The sequence below is a fragment of the Scyliorhinus torazame genome, chromosome 19 (genome assembly GCF_047496885.1).
Source record: "Scyliorhinus torazame isolate Kashiwa2021f chromosome 19, sScyTor2.1, whole genome shotgun sequence".
NCBI classification, from domain to species: Eukaryota; Metazoa; Chordata; class Chondrichthyes; order Carcharhiniformes; family Scyliorhinidae; genus Scyliorhinus; species Scyliorhinus torazame.
In genome coordinates this window covers 57,323,942-57,340,815 of record NC_092725.1, presented here as the reverse complement: position 1 = coordinate 57,340,815, position 16,874 = coordinate 57,323,942, and the positions used below count along the sequence as shown (strand labels likewise).

The 16,874-nt window shown below is 45.5% G+C and overlaps 1 protein-coding gene across 11 annotated transcripts in view; it reads right to left on the bottom strand.

Moving 5' to 3' along the window:
• LOC140396152 (contactin-1-like) overlaps positions 1 to 16,874 on the bottom strand; it is a 1,065,645-nt gene that overhangs the window by 576,652 nt on the left and 472,119 nt on the right. For all 11 annotated transcript variants that reach the window (XM_072484363.1, XM_072484362.1, XM_072484364.1 and 8 more), the window contains one exon: positions 213 to 339. In XM_072484363.1, coding sequence (XP_072340464.1) covers positions 213 to 339 — 127 coding nt within the window. The remainder of the gene's footprint in view (positions 1 to 212; positions 340 to 16,874) is intronic.

Below are 16,874 nucleotides of genomic sequence, written 5' to 3'. Positions count from 1 at the left end.
CAAATGTAGTGGGAGGTCAAGACCATTCCAGTACTCACCTGGCGATCAAATGATAACAATAAGGGATTAGGAAAAGTAAAAAGGGATTATAAAGTGAGGCAAAAGCACATTTGACACACCCTCTAATACTGATAACAAATATATAGAGTCATATTCCTTTGAACACCACAGCAGAAGGACACATTTATACACCAAAAAAAAGCTTCTTTTACCTGTAGACTGGAGGAGGATTTGCCCGGGCTCGGCAGTTTAGTGACACTTTAGCCTCCTCAGACTCTTCTGGGTAGATGGTAGGTAGTGGCTGTTCTTCAAACACTGGTCCATGCTGACTACTGTCTTCTGAAATCACAACACACAGCTATTATAGCCAGAGACAGCACCTGTAAGGAACACCATGGCATGTCCTTCTAAATAGAACTCCTGTTACTTAAATGCTGGTCTGATGAGGTCCATCCATTAGATACAAGGGGGCATATAGTGCAGCAACTTTCCATGATTCCACCATTACTTTCTACCTATTTTTGATTAACATCAGTGAATTAATGTCACTTTTCCATCTCATCGCCACGCCACTATTTCACTTTCCATGGTGTGATACATGCTCTGAAAGAGCACAGACTGATAGTGAATGAAGCTCATTTCTTTCCTTCAATATTCCTCCAACATTGAAGATGCATTTATTCTTCCTGACAGCGCAAACACCTTTGGCTCATGTTTCTGTCTCACATTTGCCACACCTTCTCAAAACCCACAAGTCAAGCCATTGTTAAAGATAGGATGTTTTCTGTAATACTTTGGAAAAGATTCAGCTGACTCTTCTTCAGACAGAGCCTTATCCTCTCCAAACATCGGTGCGCCAACCTCAAATTATCCAGAAGCTTATTGTCACAAGTAGGCTTCAAATGAGGTTACTGCGAAAAGCCCCTAGTCGCCACATTCCGGCGCCTGTTCGGGGAGGCTGGTACGGGAATTGAACCATGCTGCTGGCCTGCCTTGGTCTGCTTTCAAAGCCAGCGATTTAGCCCTGTGCTAAACCAGGTGTGCAGTTTGAAGAGCTAAGACATCGATCCGATGGACTGACACTTGTGATCCATGATTTGAAACCTGCCTAAACATATTACTCAGTCTTTCTTTCAATGACCCACTTTGTTAATCCAACACAATGCCTCTGAGGCAAATAGATCCACACAGGAGAATCCCTGGTGTAGTTCTGGGTGTAGGTTCAGCACGAGTGGCAACAATGGGACCACTTTTGGTGCTGCGATGAAACCAGATACCAGGGGATGTTAATTATGGACTCAAAATGATGGCAGCTTGAGTTTGTTTTCTCGTGTATGCAATGCATTTAATGTCTTTTACACAAAAGTAAAACTTTCATTCTATTGACGTCGCTATTAAATATGTACATCCCAAGGTACAGTCAAAATAATATACAAGTAGACCTTGGAGTCGTAAGCTGAGCAGGCACTTCAAAGTGCAATTTAGTCTCGATTTTTAATATCTTTCCAGGAGAATGATGTCCAATTAGCAAAGACAATGTGCAATCAACATATGAACTGTGCACCCCAAACACAATGCAGTCTGCTCTTCATTGCTGCTGGCACCAAAACATGGGTTCAGGGTGCATTAAAGACTCCTTCCAGATTGAGTCAGCCTCGGTATGATGTTCCAAAGATCATTAGCTCCCATTTACACTTTCCAGAAATACTCGACATTTGATTTGAGCCGGTTCATTACAGGGTAGGCCAGAGGACAGATCTCCCCCTCTCATGCAGAAAACAAAGCAGGTGGAGTTGAGCCCACTTCGACCTCGAGTTGACACCACTGCGCCCTCTGCCATAGATACAAAAGGAAGCCGCAATTAGGAACAAATCTGACAGCTTTGCCGGGAGAAGATCTCAAATTGAAGGCAATCGTAATGAGGTTCTTGGAGATCCTGCTGCTTAAGTGTATAAGATGAACACCTCTAGCTAGCTGGAACGGTCAGCAGTCCGCATGCAGAGCAGCCACAGTGACAGTTCTGTTCCTTGGTTCCCCATCTTCCTGCACTTAACGAGACCCAATTCCTGTCAAACATGCATCACTCTAATACTCATGCTGTGGAAATATAACCCAAATCCATATGAAACTCCTGAGCAAAGTGAAAAGAAAAACAGGTTGACGACACTGCAACACTGAGCATCAGTTCTAATGCCATGAAGCAACAAAACCTGATGTTGAAGTTCTGGATAACGCTGAACATTTTAAGCTTAATCCCAATTCGGAACAAACTCAAAAAGTGAGAATGCCTCAGCAGTGCGTTTGATAACCACCTATTGATCACAATATTATTCTCAGTTCAACCCCAATTCCTGACTGTTTGAAATGAAGGTAGCTAAATGAGATTGTTGCCAGTCCCCGGACACCCCAGGATGCCAACCTTTTTTTTAATAAACAGATCTGCGAATGATCATCTTTGCATCAACCAAAAATATAGGCAGCTGACCTTCCCTCAAAGCCCTGTGAAAGACAAACCACAGTCCAGAAACTACCAATGGGGATTTCAGAGGTGAAATTAGATGTTGCAATTGTCATTAACCAAAAATGGATTATGGCCATTCAGAAGATCTAGGTTAAGTTGTGTATGGAACATTCACTGTTGTAGAGGAGCTGTTACCCCTATTGAAAATAAGCACATTGTAATAGTAGACAGAGATGACACTGAAGCATTAAGTGTTGATCCGTTGCGATCATCAGCAGCCTTTTTGAGGTTTACATGTCTTCGAGTTTGAGATCAGATTTCTTCAACAAACTAAACACTGAAATGAAGAGTCTTTGTCACCTTTCAAATTTGTGCCCATCCATAATAGTAAGTTAAAGGTGAGTAACTTGCAACGTTTTTGTTGACCTTGCTTGGGAGATAAGCTCTGATCATTTGTCCTTCAATTTTACTTTCTCTGCATGATTTATGAGTTTTTTTGATATCTGGTTTTGTTAATAGATTGTTTAATGTTCCACAAGCAACATGCTAAACAAAAAAAAGTTGTACTTTTAGCCAACATTCATTGCTTAAATACTCCCCCATCATTAGTATAGACCCGTAATCACCAAATCGTCATCGCGGAGTCATCTAAAGCTCTCTCCAAATCCAAACTAATTTTGGAAAGGCAAAACTAAGAATTGTACTGCAGTATTCTGCTCAAGAGCGCATAGTATGAACATTTCACAGCATATTTGAATGAAACCTGACTAACAATAATGCTTCAATTGGTAACTCTATATTGACCTGGCCCATGCTTGGGTTCCGATGGTGAATGTACATAAGTGAGGTGTTCTGTATGTTTGACAGAGTTAGGGATAAACTGGAATTAGAAAAGCCAACAGCGAACCCCTTGGCTTGATTTTAAAGCTCCTGAGGCAATCTCTGGATGCGGGAAATTAAAAATGAATTTTCAGATCACAACAACAGTGTCTCAAATGGAATGATAACAAGGAAAACTGCCTTATTCATATTCCAGCTTGGCTGGTTTATGGCCTGAAATTACACAATACAATATTAATACAAAATGTAATGTTATTTGCATAAAATTACATTGCTCAATACTGAAACAGAGTGGATTAATTATTTTAAAATAACATTCAAAGGAAGTTCATACAGGTCCATTACTAAGTGCTTATCTATGAATATCAATCCATTGCATTTAAAAACAATTTTTGAACATTTACCGTTCCCTGCTTCTGGGACATTGTAATGTAACTTCAGAAAGTTTAGGAGTAGCAGTATGGAATATTGCAGAGATTGTTCAATAGTATTAAGTTAACCTGACTCACTCAACTACACACACAAATAAAATACATATTATATATATGTGTTTATATACAATACATGTATTGAATGGCATATATTATACATGAATAACTTTTAGAATAATGAGCATGAAATGAAAAATGAAAATCACTTATTGTCACAAGTAGCCTTCAATTAAGTTACTGTGAAAAGCCCCTAGTCGCCACATTCCAGCGCCTGTTTGGGAGGCTGGTACAGGAATTGAACCTTGCTGCTGGCCTGCCTTGGTTTGCTTTAAAAGACAGCGATTTAGCCCAGTGTGCTAAACCAGCCCCTGCATGGGAGGTTGACAGAAAGGCTGGCAATTAAACTGCTGTCTTTATCATTCCAGTAAGAAGTTTTACAACACCAGGTTAAAGTCCAACAGGTTTGTTTTGAATCACTTGCTTTCTGTCATTCCAGCCAGAGATGTCTCGTGCAGTTTTATCGTTGGTATTCTCTCGCCTGACCAGCTTTGACCAAATAACTTGCATAACTTTCTGTCCAAGCTGCAGTTTCCATTCTGATATCATCTCGCTCTTGATACGTTTCTCAAAAGGTATTTGTGAAAGTCAAAGGGAACCATTACTCCAGCTGTGGGAAATGTATTTCCAGATTTTGTCCTCAGCAAAAAAGTGGGATTGGGTCCGGCGCTGAGAACGCTGGCACCTACACTGGGCCCCATCATGTTCATGCCCCCCCCCTCCCCCCACGCCACCCCGGATTTTGTAATTGCTCCAACCCAAGCGCACTCACACACACACAAATGCATTAAAACGCAGAGGTTTACAGAAATTTTAATGAGACCTCCATGTAACATGACATTTGTTAACACTGCACTGATGAAAAATCTACATTGGTGATATGGGCAGCAAGTGTGAAAACAGATTAAAGAGAAAAGCTTCCAGGGGGGGAAAAAATAATTGGCAAACTTCTATTTTTGTCTGGAGAGCAGCCAGCCACCAGGGGAGATTTGCATCATTATCATTCACCAACTGACCATTCGGAGTCTCATTAGTATGTAAGTGAACGTTAGAGTCAGGTGATCTCAGACTGATTAGGGAGCTGAAAGAGAGGTTGCTTGTGCATGTTCATGCTGTTATTCATCTGTTGTTTTGTATATATTTGACCCACCGTTAATGTTAATAAATCGTTTATAGCTTTAGCTACAAGTGTTCTTGTAATATAAATCAGGCCATCCGACAAGAAGATTACATCAACTGACTTTCCAATATAGACAGTGCCATTTGGTGCCCCTTCTCACAGCACACTCAGGCCTCTGTCAAACCGTACACCATCCACCATGTGCACAAATCTGTCTGCAGCTACGCTCAGTGTCTGGCCTCAGAGTTCATGAATTTTACATTAGCTTCAAGAAAATTGCAACGGCCAACCTTTGTCCATTCTGAATATCCAGCATATGCTGGCAGCTCTAGATAGATCGGAGTAGGAGAATAATATGAAATGCAAAGATATCCTTATGAGGCAAAGTTACGATACCTGCCTTCATCCTGAAGGCCTTCAATGGGCATGCACCTCTGCACCAATAAAACAATCAGCAATTCACCATCATGCTGACCCGACTTAACAATTCTTCCTGCACGGATCCATGCTTGGCCCCCATTGTACGCATAGCTATGCAGCGGATGAAAACCCAATTTCTAGTTGAGTCACTCACCAAGTTACTACTCTGCTCAGTGTCACAGCTAGCACAAGATCAAAATAAAGTTACGAGTAATGCAGAACATCAGAATCTAACGGGGCAGCACGGTAGCACAGTGGTTAGCACAATTGCTTCACAGCTCCAGGGTCCCAGGTTTGATTCCCGGCTGGGTCACTGCCTGTGCGGAGTCTGCACGTCCTCCCAGTGTCTGCGTGGGTTTCCTCCGGGTGCTCCGGTTTCCTCCCACAGTCCAAAGATATGCAGGTTAGGTGGATAAGCCATACTAAATTGCCCTTAGTGTCCAAAAAAGGTTAGGGATAGAATGGAAGTGTGGGGTTAAATAGGGTGCTCTTTCCAAGGGCCGGTGCAGACCCGATGGGCCGAATGGCCTCCTCCTGCACTGTAAATTCTATGGACATCTATGAACTGTGTGGAATTCTCTCAACAATATATATGAACCTTCTCTGCATGCAGACACAGAATGTGACATTAGATATAGCCTGATGGTGCATCTCTAATGCTGGCATCTGTCAAAAAGTACGGTTGATAAACTTGGCAGTAGCAAGACTACTACAAAACTATTCCGTAGCACAAGTGGCATCTGCTTGATAAATGTGATCACAGAATAGCTATTCATTTTTCCCTGTATTATTTTCTGTTTTTCCAATATATAACTTCAGTTGCTTTTGTACCAAATTTCAGATTGTTAGCTGTCTTATCAACTTCCATTCAGTCATGTCCATTCGACCTGGCTCTGAATATAGCTCTAATGGCCAAGAGTTAACCTTGAAGATGCAAACTCACAACTGGGAAGGCGGGCGGGGGGGGTGGGGAGCAGAGTTGTCAGTCGAGTGAGGAACCTCAACGTGTTGGTGCAGTTGTGTTTCACTAAAGATGTTTGAAGAAACTCAACAAGGCACCAGGAGACCCAGCAAACAGGGCCCCCCATTCCATCAGTCCCAAGTGCGAACTCCTGTTTCAAAGCAAGGTAGTGAGACAGTCTTAATCAGGGCTTGTGTTATTCCCCTACAGAGTCACATCAAGACCTGGCTTGTGAATTTCACTGGCACTGTAATGTCTTTGGCGTATAAAATACTCAGCAATAAACAAAAGAATAAGCAAACTGGGCCCTCTAGTTTTTAATTTCTCAAACTGACAGACTTCAATGCTTACTCGATGCTTAGCTGCCCAGGAAGTTAGTCTATGACATTTTTGGATGAATGTCCAGTTGCCTGGTCATAAGTGCTGACCCATCGATATACAAACTGCAATGCTATACATACAGTGCACTAGCCACTGGTAACTGCAACAAGATCTCTTCTATGAAAGTAGGGACACAATATTGGGCTTGGAAACTCAGAATATATATTCCTGCAAACAGCAAGCCTGTAGTTATTTCAAAGCTGTAATCTCATGTAAGTGTTGACAGCACGGTTATAAGCAGTTCATGCTTTTCTCTTGAGGTTTACAGTGTCACCAAAATCTTTGATTATATCAATGCCTTGTAATCACTCCCACATAACCATTATTCTCTGCTTCTGTGCTACCCAGGGGGCCTTATGTGTTACATTTGGATATCATAATAAATCGACAATTTGGGATAATAATGCCACACCAAAAATAAACCAACTGCATAATATTCCTGTCAAAAGATAGTTAATGATGAATCAACCTTATGCTTCTAATATAGGGGCACAGTTCACAGATGCAGCTCACAGAAACAATCAGCACAATTATCACTGAATCTCTGCCAAGCAACTGACTGGGTTGTCAATATAAGATCCTACCCCAGGGTGATGTAAACTTTCACACAGAGGATAACAGAAATCTTATATTCCCCCCCCACCCCAAGAAGGATTTTGTGACAATTGTTGCTTTCGAGACGGGGATTGGGAGATTTTAGTTGAGAAAGGAAATTAAGGCATGCGGAGCTGAGGTAGTAAATGTAGTTGGGATATGAGCTCAGCAATAATCAAACCGAATGGCTGAAAAGGCTCCTGTTCCTATGTGTCCACAATACAAAACCGTGGAATAGGTAAGGCTGTTACAACACGGTCCTTCCAGGGCAGCACCGTAGCATTGTGGATAGCACAATTGCTTCACAGCTCCAGAGTCCCAGGTTCGATTCTGGCTTGGGTCACTGTCTGTGCGGAGTCTGCACATCCTCCCCGTGTGTGCGTGGGTTTCCTCCGGGTGCTCCGGTTTCCTCCCACAGTCCAAAGATGTGCAGGTTAGGTGGATTGGCCATGATAAATTGCCCTTAGTGTCGGGTAGGGTTGCTGGGTTGTGGGGATAGGGTGGAGGTGCTGACCTTGGGTAGGGTGCTCTTTCCAAGAGCCGGTGCAGACTCGATGGGCCGGGGGCCTCCTTCTGCACTGAAATTCTATGATATGCCAAGCCAGCAACCAGAATAATAAAACCAAACAAAGTGAATACAACCAATTGAATTCAATTAAATGCTATTTCTTCTCGGCTGAAATGTGAATGTATATTTACAATTTGACATAATTGAATGGATGAATGCTCGCCGAAGAAAACAGTTAAGTTTTAACCATTTACGTTTAGTCCTCACCTCTGCCTTTATTGCGTGAAGGATGTTCTAATGTTATGTCCGACTTGCAACAGTTGATTTTTCAATCGGCTCCCAACCAACTCAGTGATTTTTCCAGGTAGTGGATAACTGTTTAGGCTGATGCCAGTGGTTCAGTCTCAGCATTATCACCATCGTCTTGTTTAGCCTGCTGGATGTCTTTGTGGTTTGAACCTGTTACAAAGTATTCCATCACCTGTCACTGCCTCGCTGGTACCTACTTGGGTGCTGATATTCAATCTTGTCATTACCTAATACGGCTTCAAGCCTTGTTCAGATCAGGGGAATTGGATCTATCATAGTCTACAACTCTCTTCTTGTTTTCAATCATTTATTCTCCAATGACACCTTTGAAATCCCCCATATTGTCTCTGTTATTTTCTGTCTCAAACGCAGTCCCCAGGGTGTGTGTCCAAGGGACTTTTGGCACAGTTGATTATCGCTTCTTGCCCGACACAACGGCACATGTAGATGCCGTCTTTCATGTTGTGTTATTTCAGGCAATGCTACACGTCATCCTTCCTGCTCACTGTTCAATTAATCACTTCCCTTCTGTTTGAAGATCAAGGGGTGGCAGGGTGATGCAGTGGTTAGCACTGCTGCCTCACGCTGCCGAGGACCCGGATTCAATCCCGCCCCGGGTCTCTGTCCATGTGGAGTTTGCACATTCTCCCCATGTCTGCATGGGTCTCACCCCCACCCCAAAGATGTGCCGGGTAGGTGGATTTGCCATGCTAAATTGCTCCCTAATAGGGAAAAAAAGAATTGAGCACTTTAAAAAAAGAAATTTTAATTTAAAAAACTCTTTGAAGATCGGTATGATGCTTTGGTCTAAGGTTGAACTTCTGTCATGTTCTTTCGATTCATTTGATGTTCCCATCTCGCGTTACCAGGCTCTCTGTGAATGGGTGTGCAGGGCAGCTGTCAGCCAGCAAGATGACTTTCTCCAACAGACTGCTCCGTCTTCGGTGTTTACTGATGTTTGGTGCAGGTTCATAGTAGAACCAGTCTTTGAAATCGATTAAATCATCTGGGCTCCGGAGCTTCTTGACTATTGGCATGATAGTTATTTTAGGTTTAAACGATGGAAAAAACGTGGTTTAGTGAATTTTCCAATGAGGAGTAGAGTAAGCTTGGGTTGACAAGTTGTGTTTCAGCGAAGGAAAATTGTCACCACTGTCTTAACCGGTTTAATTGTGGTTCCTCGGTTAGCGTTGTTTCTTATTCCTATTCACTTCTCTGGTAACATTTTCTAGTGCAGGGATGTCTTGTCGCAATTATAAATTTGTTCCCCACTGTATCCTTCATGTAAAATCGCCATTAATTCAACTGGATATGTTGCTGTGGCTGGATTGTCTGCGGGCCAATGGTGTCCTCTGACAGTAACTTGTAAAATCTGTGTCAGTTCTTGAATCCTACTAACCATCCTTTGCTGCCTCAAAACCCTACTGGGGCAATGGTATTTCTGATCCTTTGGTGGTATAACCCTTTGGCCTGAGCTTGAATAACAAGACTAAATACAGATACAATCTTGACTCTCTGGGTGAACCACAGAAGTAATACCAACAGGATCCATATCGATAGGCAAGTACAAAACAAGGCGCTGTTTCTTTTCTTTATTGAGAGCTGATTGACTTATTCAGTCTCACAGATCTCCTCCCATACAACCCAATGAGTTTCGGAGCCATGAGGTCATGTTGCAGCTGTACAAAACTCTGGTGCGGCCGCATTTGGAGTATTGCGTGTAATTCTGGTCGCCGCATTATAGGAAGGATGTGGAAGCATTGGAAAGGGTGCAGAGGAGATTTACCAGAATGTTGCCTGGTATGGAGGGAAGATCTTATGAGGAAAGGCTGAGGGACTTGAGGCTGTTTTCGTTAGAGAGAAGGTTAAGAGGTGACTTAATTGAGGCATACAAGATGATCAGAGGATTAGATAGGGTGGACAGTGACAGCCTTTTTCCTCGGATGGTGATGTCTAGCATGAGGGGACATAGTTTTAAATTGAGGGGAGATAGATATAAGACAGATGTCAGAGGTAGGTTCTTTACTCAGAGAGTAGTAAGGGTGTGGAATGCCCTGCCTGCAACAGTAGTGGACTCGCCAACACTAAGGGCATTCAAATGGTCATTGGATAGACATATGGACGATGTGGTGTTGGGTGCTCTGGTGCACAGATGAGCCAACACAGTTGTATGTGGTACAACTCTATTTTATTTTAACTCTTATAATACAGTTCGTTCTGGATACTCTGCACGTGCTGTCTCCCTGAGTGTTTCGTGTAGCAGTTCTGTCCTGGTCCTCCTCTCCAGCTAATACTGACCACCGGGTGTCGTGTTTGTGCTTTTATATCTTTCTGTGATTGGTTGTGGTGTTGTGTGTTCTGATTTGTCTGTTGGTGTGTCTATCATGATGTGTGTGTTTGAATATCATGAAATCCCCCCTTTTTACAAAGATATGTGCCTACGTGGTTATAAATATAATCGTGTCGTGAGTGCATCTAAGAGTGTGTGCGTGTGTTGTGTACAGCGTGTGTATATGACGTAACTATTTACATGGGGCGATGTCGGGTGCGTCACACTAACAAGGTTGTACCATAACAAAACATGGATGCGAGAAAAAAAAACTTGAACAGTGGTCCAGTCAGACGATATCTGGAACAATAAACAACAGGTTATAATACAGAAGTGTTTGACTTTTTGAACGTATGAACAGCGTTATAAGTCCAGTCTAATGGGTGACCGCCTCAAGAATGGGCTGGTCCTCAAGCCGGTTCAGCTGTGGAGATTTGGGGTCACACTGGTTCACCTTGGACTGTTGGAGGTGATGCTGTTGCCGAAGTCTCTACTTTACCATTTGTTGTACTTCGTGCAGTGCTTGGTTTTTTCATTCGTGCAAATATAACATTCAACATCTTTGTTAGTGGTGCCTTGGCTGTGGTTTGGTTCTGGTGGCGATGAAAGGGGCATGATCCGTGGCATCTCCACGAAGTCATCCTTGGGAACCAGTGGAGGATCCGGCGTGTGCGTACGGTTCAGTTGCGAGCGTGGAAGGCGGCGCAAAGCTCGCTGATTGCGCCTATGCACCAATCCATCCGCCCTGCATGCCAGGAACAAGGTGGAGTCATTTTTCTTTTTATGTTTGTGGTGGACGGCATCTTGTAGCCGATGGGTCGTTGCCATCGAAGTAGCACCATCACTAATATCATGCAAGGCGATGACTGTGCCAGATGTGGAAGTTGGCCGAGACCGTGCACGCTGGTTCCGGCCACCTGCTGTGCCGGAAGGGCGACTCCGCAGAGAAACGTCGAAGCATGTCGCCTTGGAGAGAGAATTGTTGCTCGCATCAACGTCTGGCGATGGCGCGAATTGGTGTGTCCGTCTTGGACCGCCATTGCTGGTCGCCACTGCCGACCCAGTGGGACTGCCACGCGATCCATTCCCTGTTGCCGTGGCATCCGCCGTCACCCTGAGCGTGCCATCACCGAGGCCGCGACACCGCCCGTCCGGAGCAAGGTCTGGCGTGCGCGAATCAGAGTCGGCGCTTGGCTGCTCCCTATCTGGAGTCCGGTCTGCCTTCCGTCGATGCTCCCCGTCCGGAGTCCCAACAGGTTCACTGGAGGCAGCCGAGATTCCCTGAAGCTGCACTTCTGGAGTCGGAACATGCAGGAATGCACCAACCAGTGGAGAGGCTCGAGCCATCGAGGGTGGAAGCTGTGCACCGCCACCGCAGTCGTCAGTGGTCCCACCGTGATCGTCGAGTGCCTCGGTACGCACTAGGCGAGGTCTGTCACCTTGCACCTTTCGCATGGGAAGTGGGATGCTGTCGTCACTCGTCTCACATCCCATGGATAGATCCTCATGAGCAGCTTGCTGTTCACTAGGGTTAGGTAAATTGTCAGAGTTTTCATCTGGTGGTGCACACCATGTCGGTGGACTGTCATTGTCTTGCCGTTGTCCTTCGTTTGGGCTTTTCTTCTTTGGAATTTTAAATCTTCCCCCAGACATTGCAGAACCTTGTTTATTACCCCCAAATTCTCCCATATGTATGGTCTCGAATATAGGATCCAATGTTTCTATCGACATTGTACTATTTTCCAAAGAACATTCCGTTTCACTTTTCTTCTCAGGTACCTCATATGTATCTTTGTCTAATGTACATGCCTTCATGGTCTCTGGGTCTGATTTTGCTGGGACTGGCATGGTCACAGTCTCTCTTTTACTGTTCTCAATTGCCCACATTATACTCCCCATACATAACTGCTTAATCACTGGGGTTAGTGTGGTACAATGGATAATCGGGTCGACCTTATCTGCATCTTCACCATTAGTGGAAAGCACACTTGGTTCACTTGAAACTGCTGCGGGTTTTAAATTCGTTATCTGGCTACTCGATGTCGGTGTCCTCAGGATTCTTGCTCCAATGTTCTGCTCATTTATCAGTGAAGTGTGTATAGGTTCAATGCAATTAATGTTCCCCTCAAGGTTTGAAGAGTCATTACTGACTAACTGCTGGTCTCCGAAGTTGGGACTTTGCGGCATTGTGTTGAAGGGAGACATTTGTCCCTGCTGTAGATATGATTCAGGTTGTGTTATTTCCATTACCTGAGGATCACTGTCTTGTCCATTTTTTTCGATCCGTACTAAAACACTGGCAATTCTCAGTCTGCTCCTTGCAAGTTAAACATTCAATTAATTTCTTTAGCAAATCCTCAGCATCCTTCTGTGGCCGTGCAGCATTATTAATCTCTGTTCGGCTATAATGATCCTGAAGGTCAGCGCATAAACCTTTTTTCTTCGGGCTTGGAAGAGGCGATTCCTTTGGCTTGTCTTCAGTTGGGCTTGAACAGTCTTCAGCGCTGTGCCCTTCATTGTAGCATGAGAGACCGTCATGGTCATGCTGCTGTGTAGTGGAGCATGGTAGGCTGTTATAGCCTTCTTGCTGTTCACGTGAGCATGGCAGACTTGCATCGTCTGCCGCTGGTTGGTCAGGAGAGGTTGCTAGACCCTCATGGTCTTGTTCCTGCAAGGACCGCACATTGGAGTCTTGCGTTGCTTCTATCGTGGAGGCTGTCCACGAGCTCTCTGTGGAGGCTTGTGACACTGGAGTCACTTCTTGTTCATGCAAGGACTGCCCTCTGGAATCTTGCATGTCTTCTTTCATAGAGTCGGGAACGTTGAGCGGGACGTGGACCACGCTCTGTGTGGCAGCAGGGCGCTCTCCGTGTGCTTGCACCGCTCCCTGTCTGTTAATGTCAGGCTGCAGCATCATCCGGTACTGATATGTTGGGACGTCATATCTGCTGGATTGAAGATCCTCAAATCCGAAAAATGAATCCACATCTGCGTCGGATTCAATGTGGGGGCCGCTAATGTGCAACACGAATGGTTCGTCCGAGTCATAGTCGTATAGGACCACGGAGCTATCATTGGGCTCGCGAGGTCCGGAAACACTGTAAAGATCATCATCGAAGTATTCGAGGTCGGAATCATCGGCTTGTGCGTAGGTAACTGCTTGTCGGAGGGTTCTTCGGAGGTCAAACTCATCTCCTGGGTCAATTTGCGGCAATGTGCGGATGTGCAATGTGCAAATTCCAGGTGAGGGAAGGTTGTTTTACAGCTTTAACAGATTTTTGTTTTTTTGATTTGGGACGTTTTCCTTTTAAATTGGATTTGGGACGTTTCCCCTTTAAATTGGTGCAGTCTGGGGCCTCTGACATCCTGACGCTCGGTATGTAGCACGTAGGAAGCGACTGCGCATGCTCAGATCGCTGTTCCTTTACCGATGGCCGTTTTCTTGACTGCGCAGAAACTTCCGGTTTGCGCACTGCTCGCGCAACTGTGCTAGCGTGATACCTTTAGCAAGGTGGCCGCCGACCTCGACCCAGCCCTCTCTCAGGCCCGGGATTTCGGCCTCTGGGAATTCGGGCTCCGGGATCCCAGCCACGAGGTGAGTACTGCCGCTTTTCTTACCTTTACTTGCCGATTGGATTGTGTTTTCTTCACAGTACTTGGAGAATTTGTCCAGGACTGCCTGGTAATCGTACCTTTGCTGCCTTTTGGAGAACCTGAACCTTGTGAATATTTCTCTTGCCCTTGCACCGGCGATGGTGAGGAGAAATTCAATTTTTTCGCTATCATCCAGGTCTTGGAGTTCAACTGCCACCAGGAACAATTCGAACACTTGCCGGAATCGCCGCCAGTTTTCGCGGAGATCGCCGTAGCACTGGAGCGGCTGCGGAACCGGGAGCTCTATCATTTTGCCTGGGCACTGCTGGTTGTCTGTGTACACTGAGGTATGCCGGCAGGTATCGATCCACTCCTGTACCATGTGGTGTTGGGTGCTCTGGTGCATAGATGAGCCAACACAGTTGTATGTGGTACAACTCTATTTTATTTTAACTCTTATAATACAGTTCGTTCTGGATACTCTGCACGTGCTGTCTCCCTGAGTGTTTCGTGTAGCAGGTCTGTCCTGGTCCTCCTCTCCAGCTAATACTGACCACCAGGTGTCGTGTTTGTGCTTTTATATCTTTCTGTGATTGGTTGTGGTGTTGTGTGTTCTGATTTGTCTGTTGGTGTGTCTATCATGATGTGTGTGTTTGAATATCATGACAGATGATATGGGAATAGTGTAGATGGGTTTTAGAGTGGTTTCACAGGTCGGCGCAACTTCGAGGGCCGAAGGGCCTGTACTGCACTGTAATGTTCTATGTTCTAATGTCCCAGCTATCCCTCATTTAAATGTACTCAAAAAACCCATCACCTCCACTTTTAACCTTGACCATGTAACAAACTTTAACAATGCTATTGTTAAGGAAATTGACGTATATAGCCTTGTGGAGGGATGTATGGTTGAAATTGCAAGCCTGCCTCCTCGCCTTGACACCATCCATCTCCACTGACACAATTTTCAACTTCTGTTCAACCTTATGTCATCCACACTGTGTTGATTCAGCAATCCCCATTCTTTGCAAAGCGGATGTTTGCATAAAAAAAGCCTTCCTTGATTTTCAATGATATTCTGCTTCTCAGTGACGGTTTAAGATTAGCTCCTTCATGACTGAGGACACATATTTTCACATTGATCCTTGGATGGCTATCGGTAAAAATGTGACCAGCATTTATCATGGGAAAATTGGCATTCTAATTAGTCACAAGGCTCCCATCTCATAGGCTGGCACTAACTGATTTGAGGAGCACGGAGAATTTACGCTTCAACAATGTGTTCAAGTATGTTCTGAAATGGCAAACTCACAGGGTCTAGAATGAACCCCACATTATACCCGGTTCCTTGCTGTAGCAGATCACATTATAGTGGAATCCCAGTGTACAATTTTTAAGTTTTTAAATGATGCGGACTGCCATATAAGTATAAGAAATAGGAGCAGGAGTAGACCATACCACACACTGAACCCACTTCACCATTCAATACGGCAGCATGGCAAATCTTGGGCTCAATCCCACTTTTCCATCCACTCAACATGTCCATTGTGTTTTTGAAACACCAAAAAATGTCTATCGCAGCCCAAAATGGATTCAACGATGGAGCATTCACAACCCTCAGGGATAGAGAATTCCAAAGATTCACAAGCCTTTGAGGGAAGACATTTCTCCTAGGCTCAGTCCTAAAATGATTGGCCCCATTATCTCATCGTCCAGATTCCTCAGCCACGGGAAATAACGTCTTAATCTCTGTGGTACCCTCAATAACGACACTTAGAGTGTAAACGGTAAAGAAGGCTTTAATAAACTAAGAACTAGACTGGTGCCGAGACGTTTGCTAACAGCTACGCCGCCCACAAGGCGGCCCCTTATATACGGCTCCCAGATGGGCGGAGCCGGAGGCAGAGTTCCCCAGAGTTCCAAGCCCGGTCTGAAAGGGGACATCACCTTACATGATGACAAGGGTACAGTGTTACAGTAACCGTTCATCACATTCACCCCCTGTTTAAAAAAAGAGTCCGGTGGGGGTGAAGTGCCATCATAAGTCCATCCGTCTCGGTTGCTGGATCGTCCTCATCTACCTCCTCAGTTCGGGCGGTGGTGCGGCGGACACGCACGTCTTGGTTGAGGGTACGACTGGGAGCACGGCGGTCGGAGCTTCGGTCCGGGTCGGGGCAGGGGAACAGGGCACAGGGAGAATAGGTGGGGCCGGGGGTAACGGTGCCGGCGCCGGCAGGGTGTGTAAAGGGGGGGGCTAGGGGGTGCGCACGGTAGGTGCTCATCAACGGGGAGTGGGGCCGGGAGGGGGTGTGTTGTAGGGGGTGCCGGGTCCTGCAGGGAAGCGGCGCGGGTAGTGGGGGTAGTCTGTAGTGGGGGATCCAGCAGGTGCCAGATCCCGGAGGGAAACCGTATCTTGCCTGCCGTCGGGGTACTCGACGTAGGCGTAACTGGGGTTGGCGTGGAGTAATCGGACCTGCTCGACCAGGGGGTCCGTTTTATGGCCCCTCGTATGCCTCCGGAGAAGAACAGATCCCGGTGCCGTCAGCCAAGGTGGAAGCGAGACCCCGGAGGTAGAGTTCCTGAGGAAGACAAACAATCGCTCATGAGGGGTCTCATTCGTGGCTGTGCAGAAGAGCGACCTAATGGAGTGTAGGGCATCGGGCAGGACCTCCTGCCAGCGGGTAGTTGGGAGACTTCTCGACCTTAGGGCCAGAAGGACAGCCTTCCACACTGTTGCGTTCTCCCTCTCCACTTGCCCGTTTCCCCGCGGGTTATAACTGGTCATTCTGCTCGAGGCGATGCCTTTGCTGAGCAGATACTGACGCAGTTCATCGCTCATGAACGATGTACCCTGGTTGCTGTGGATATAAGC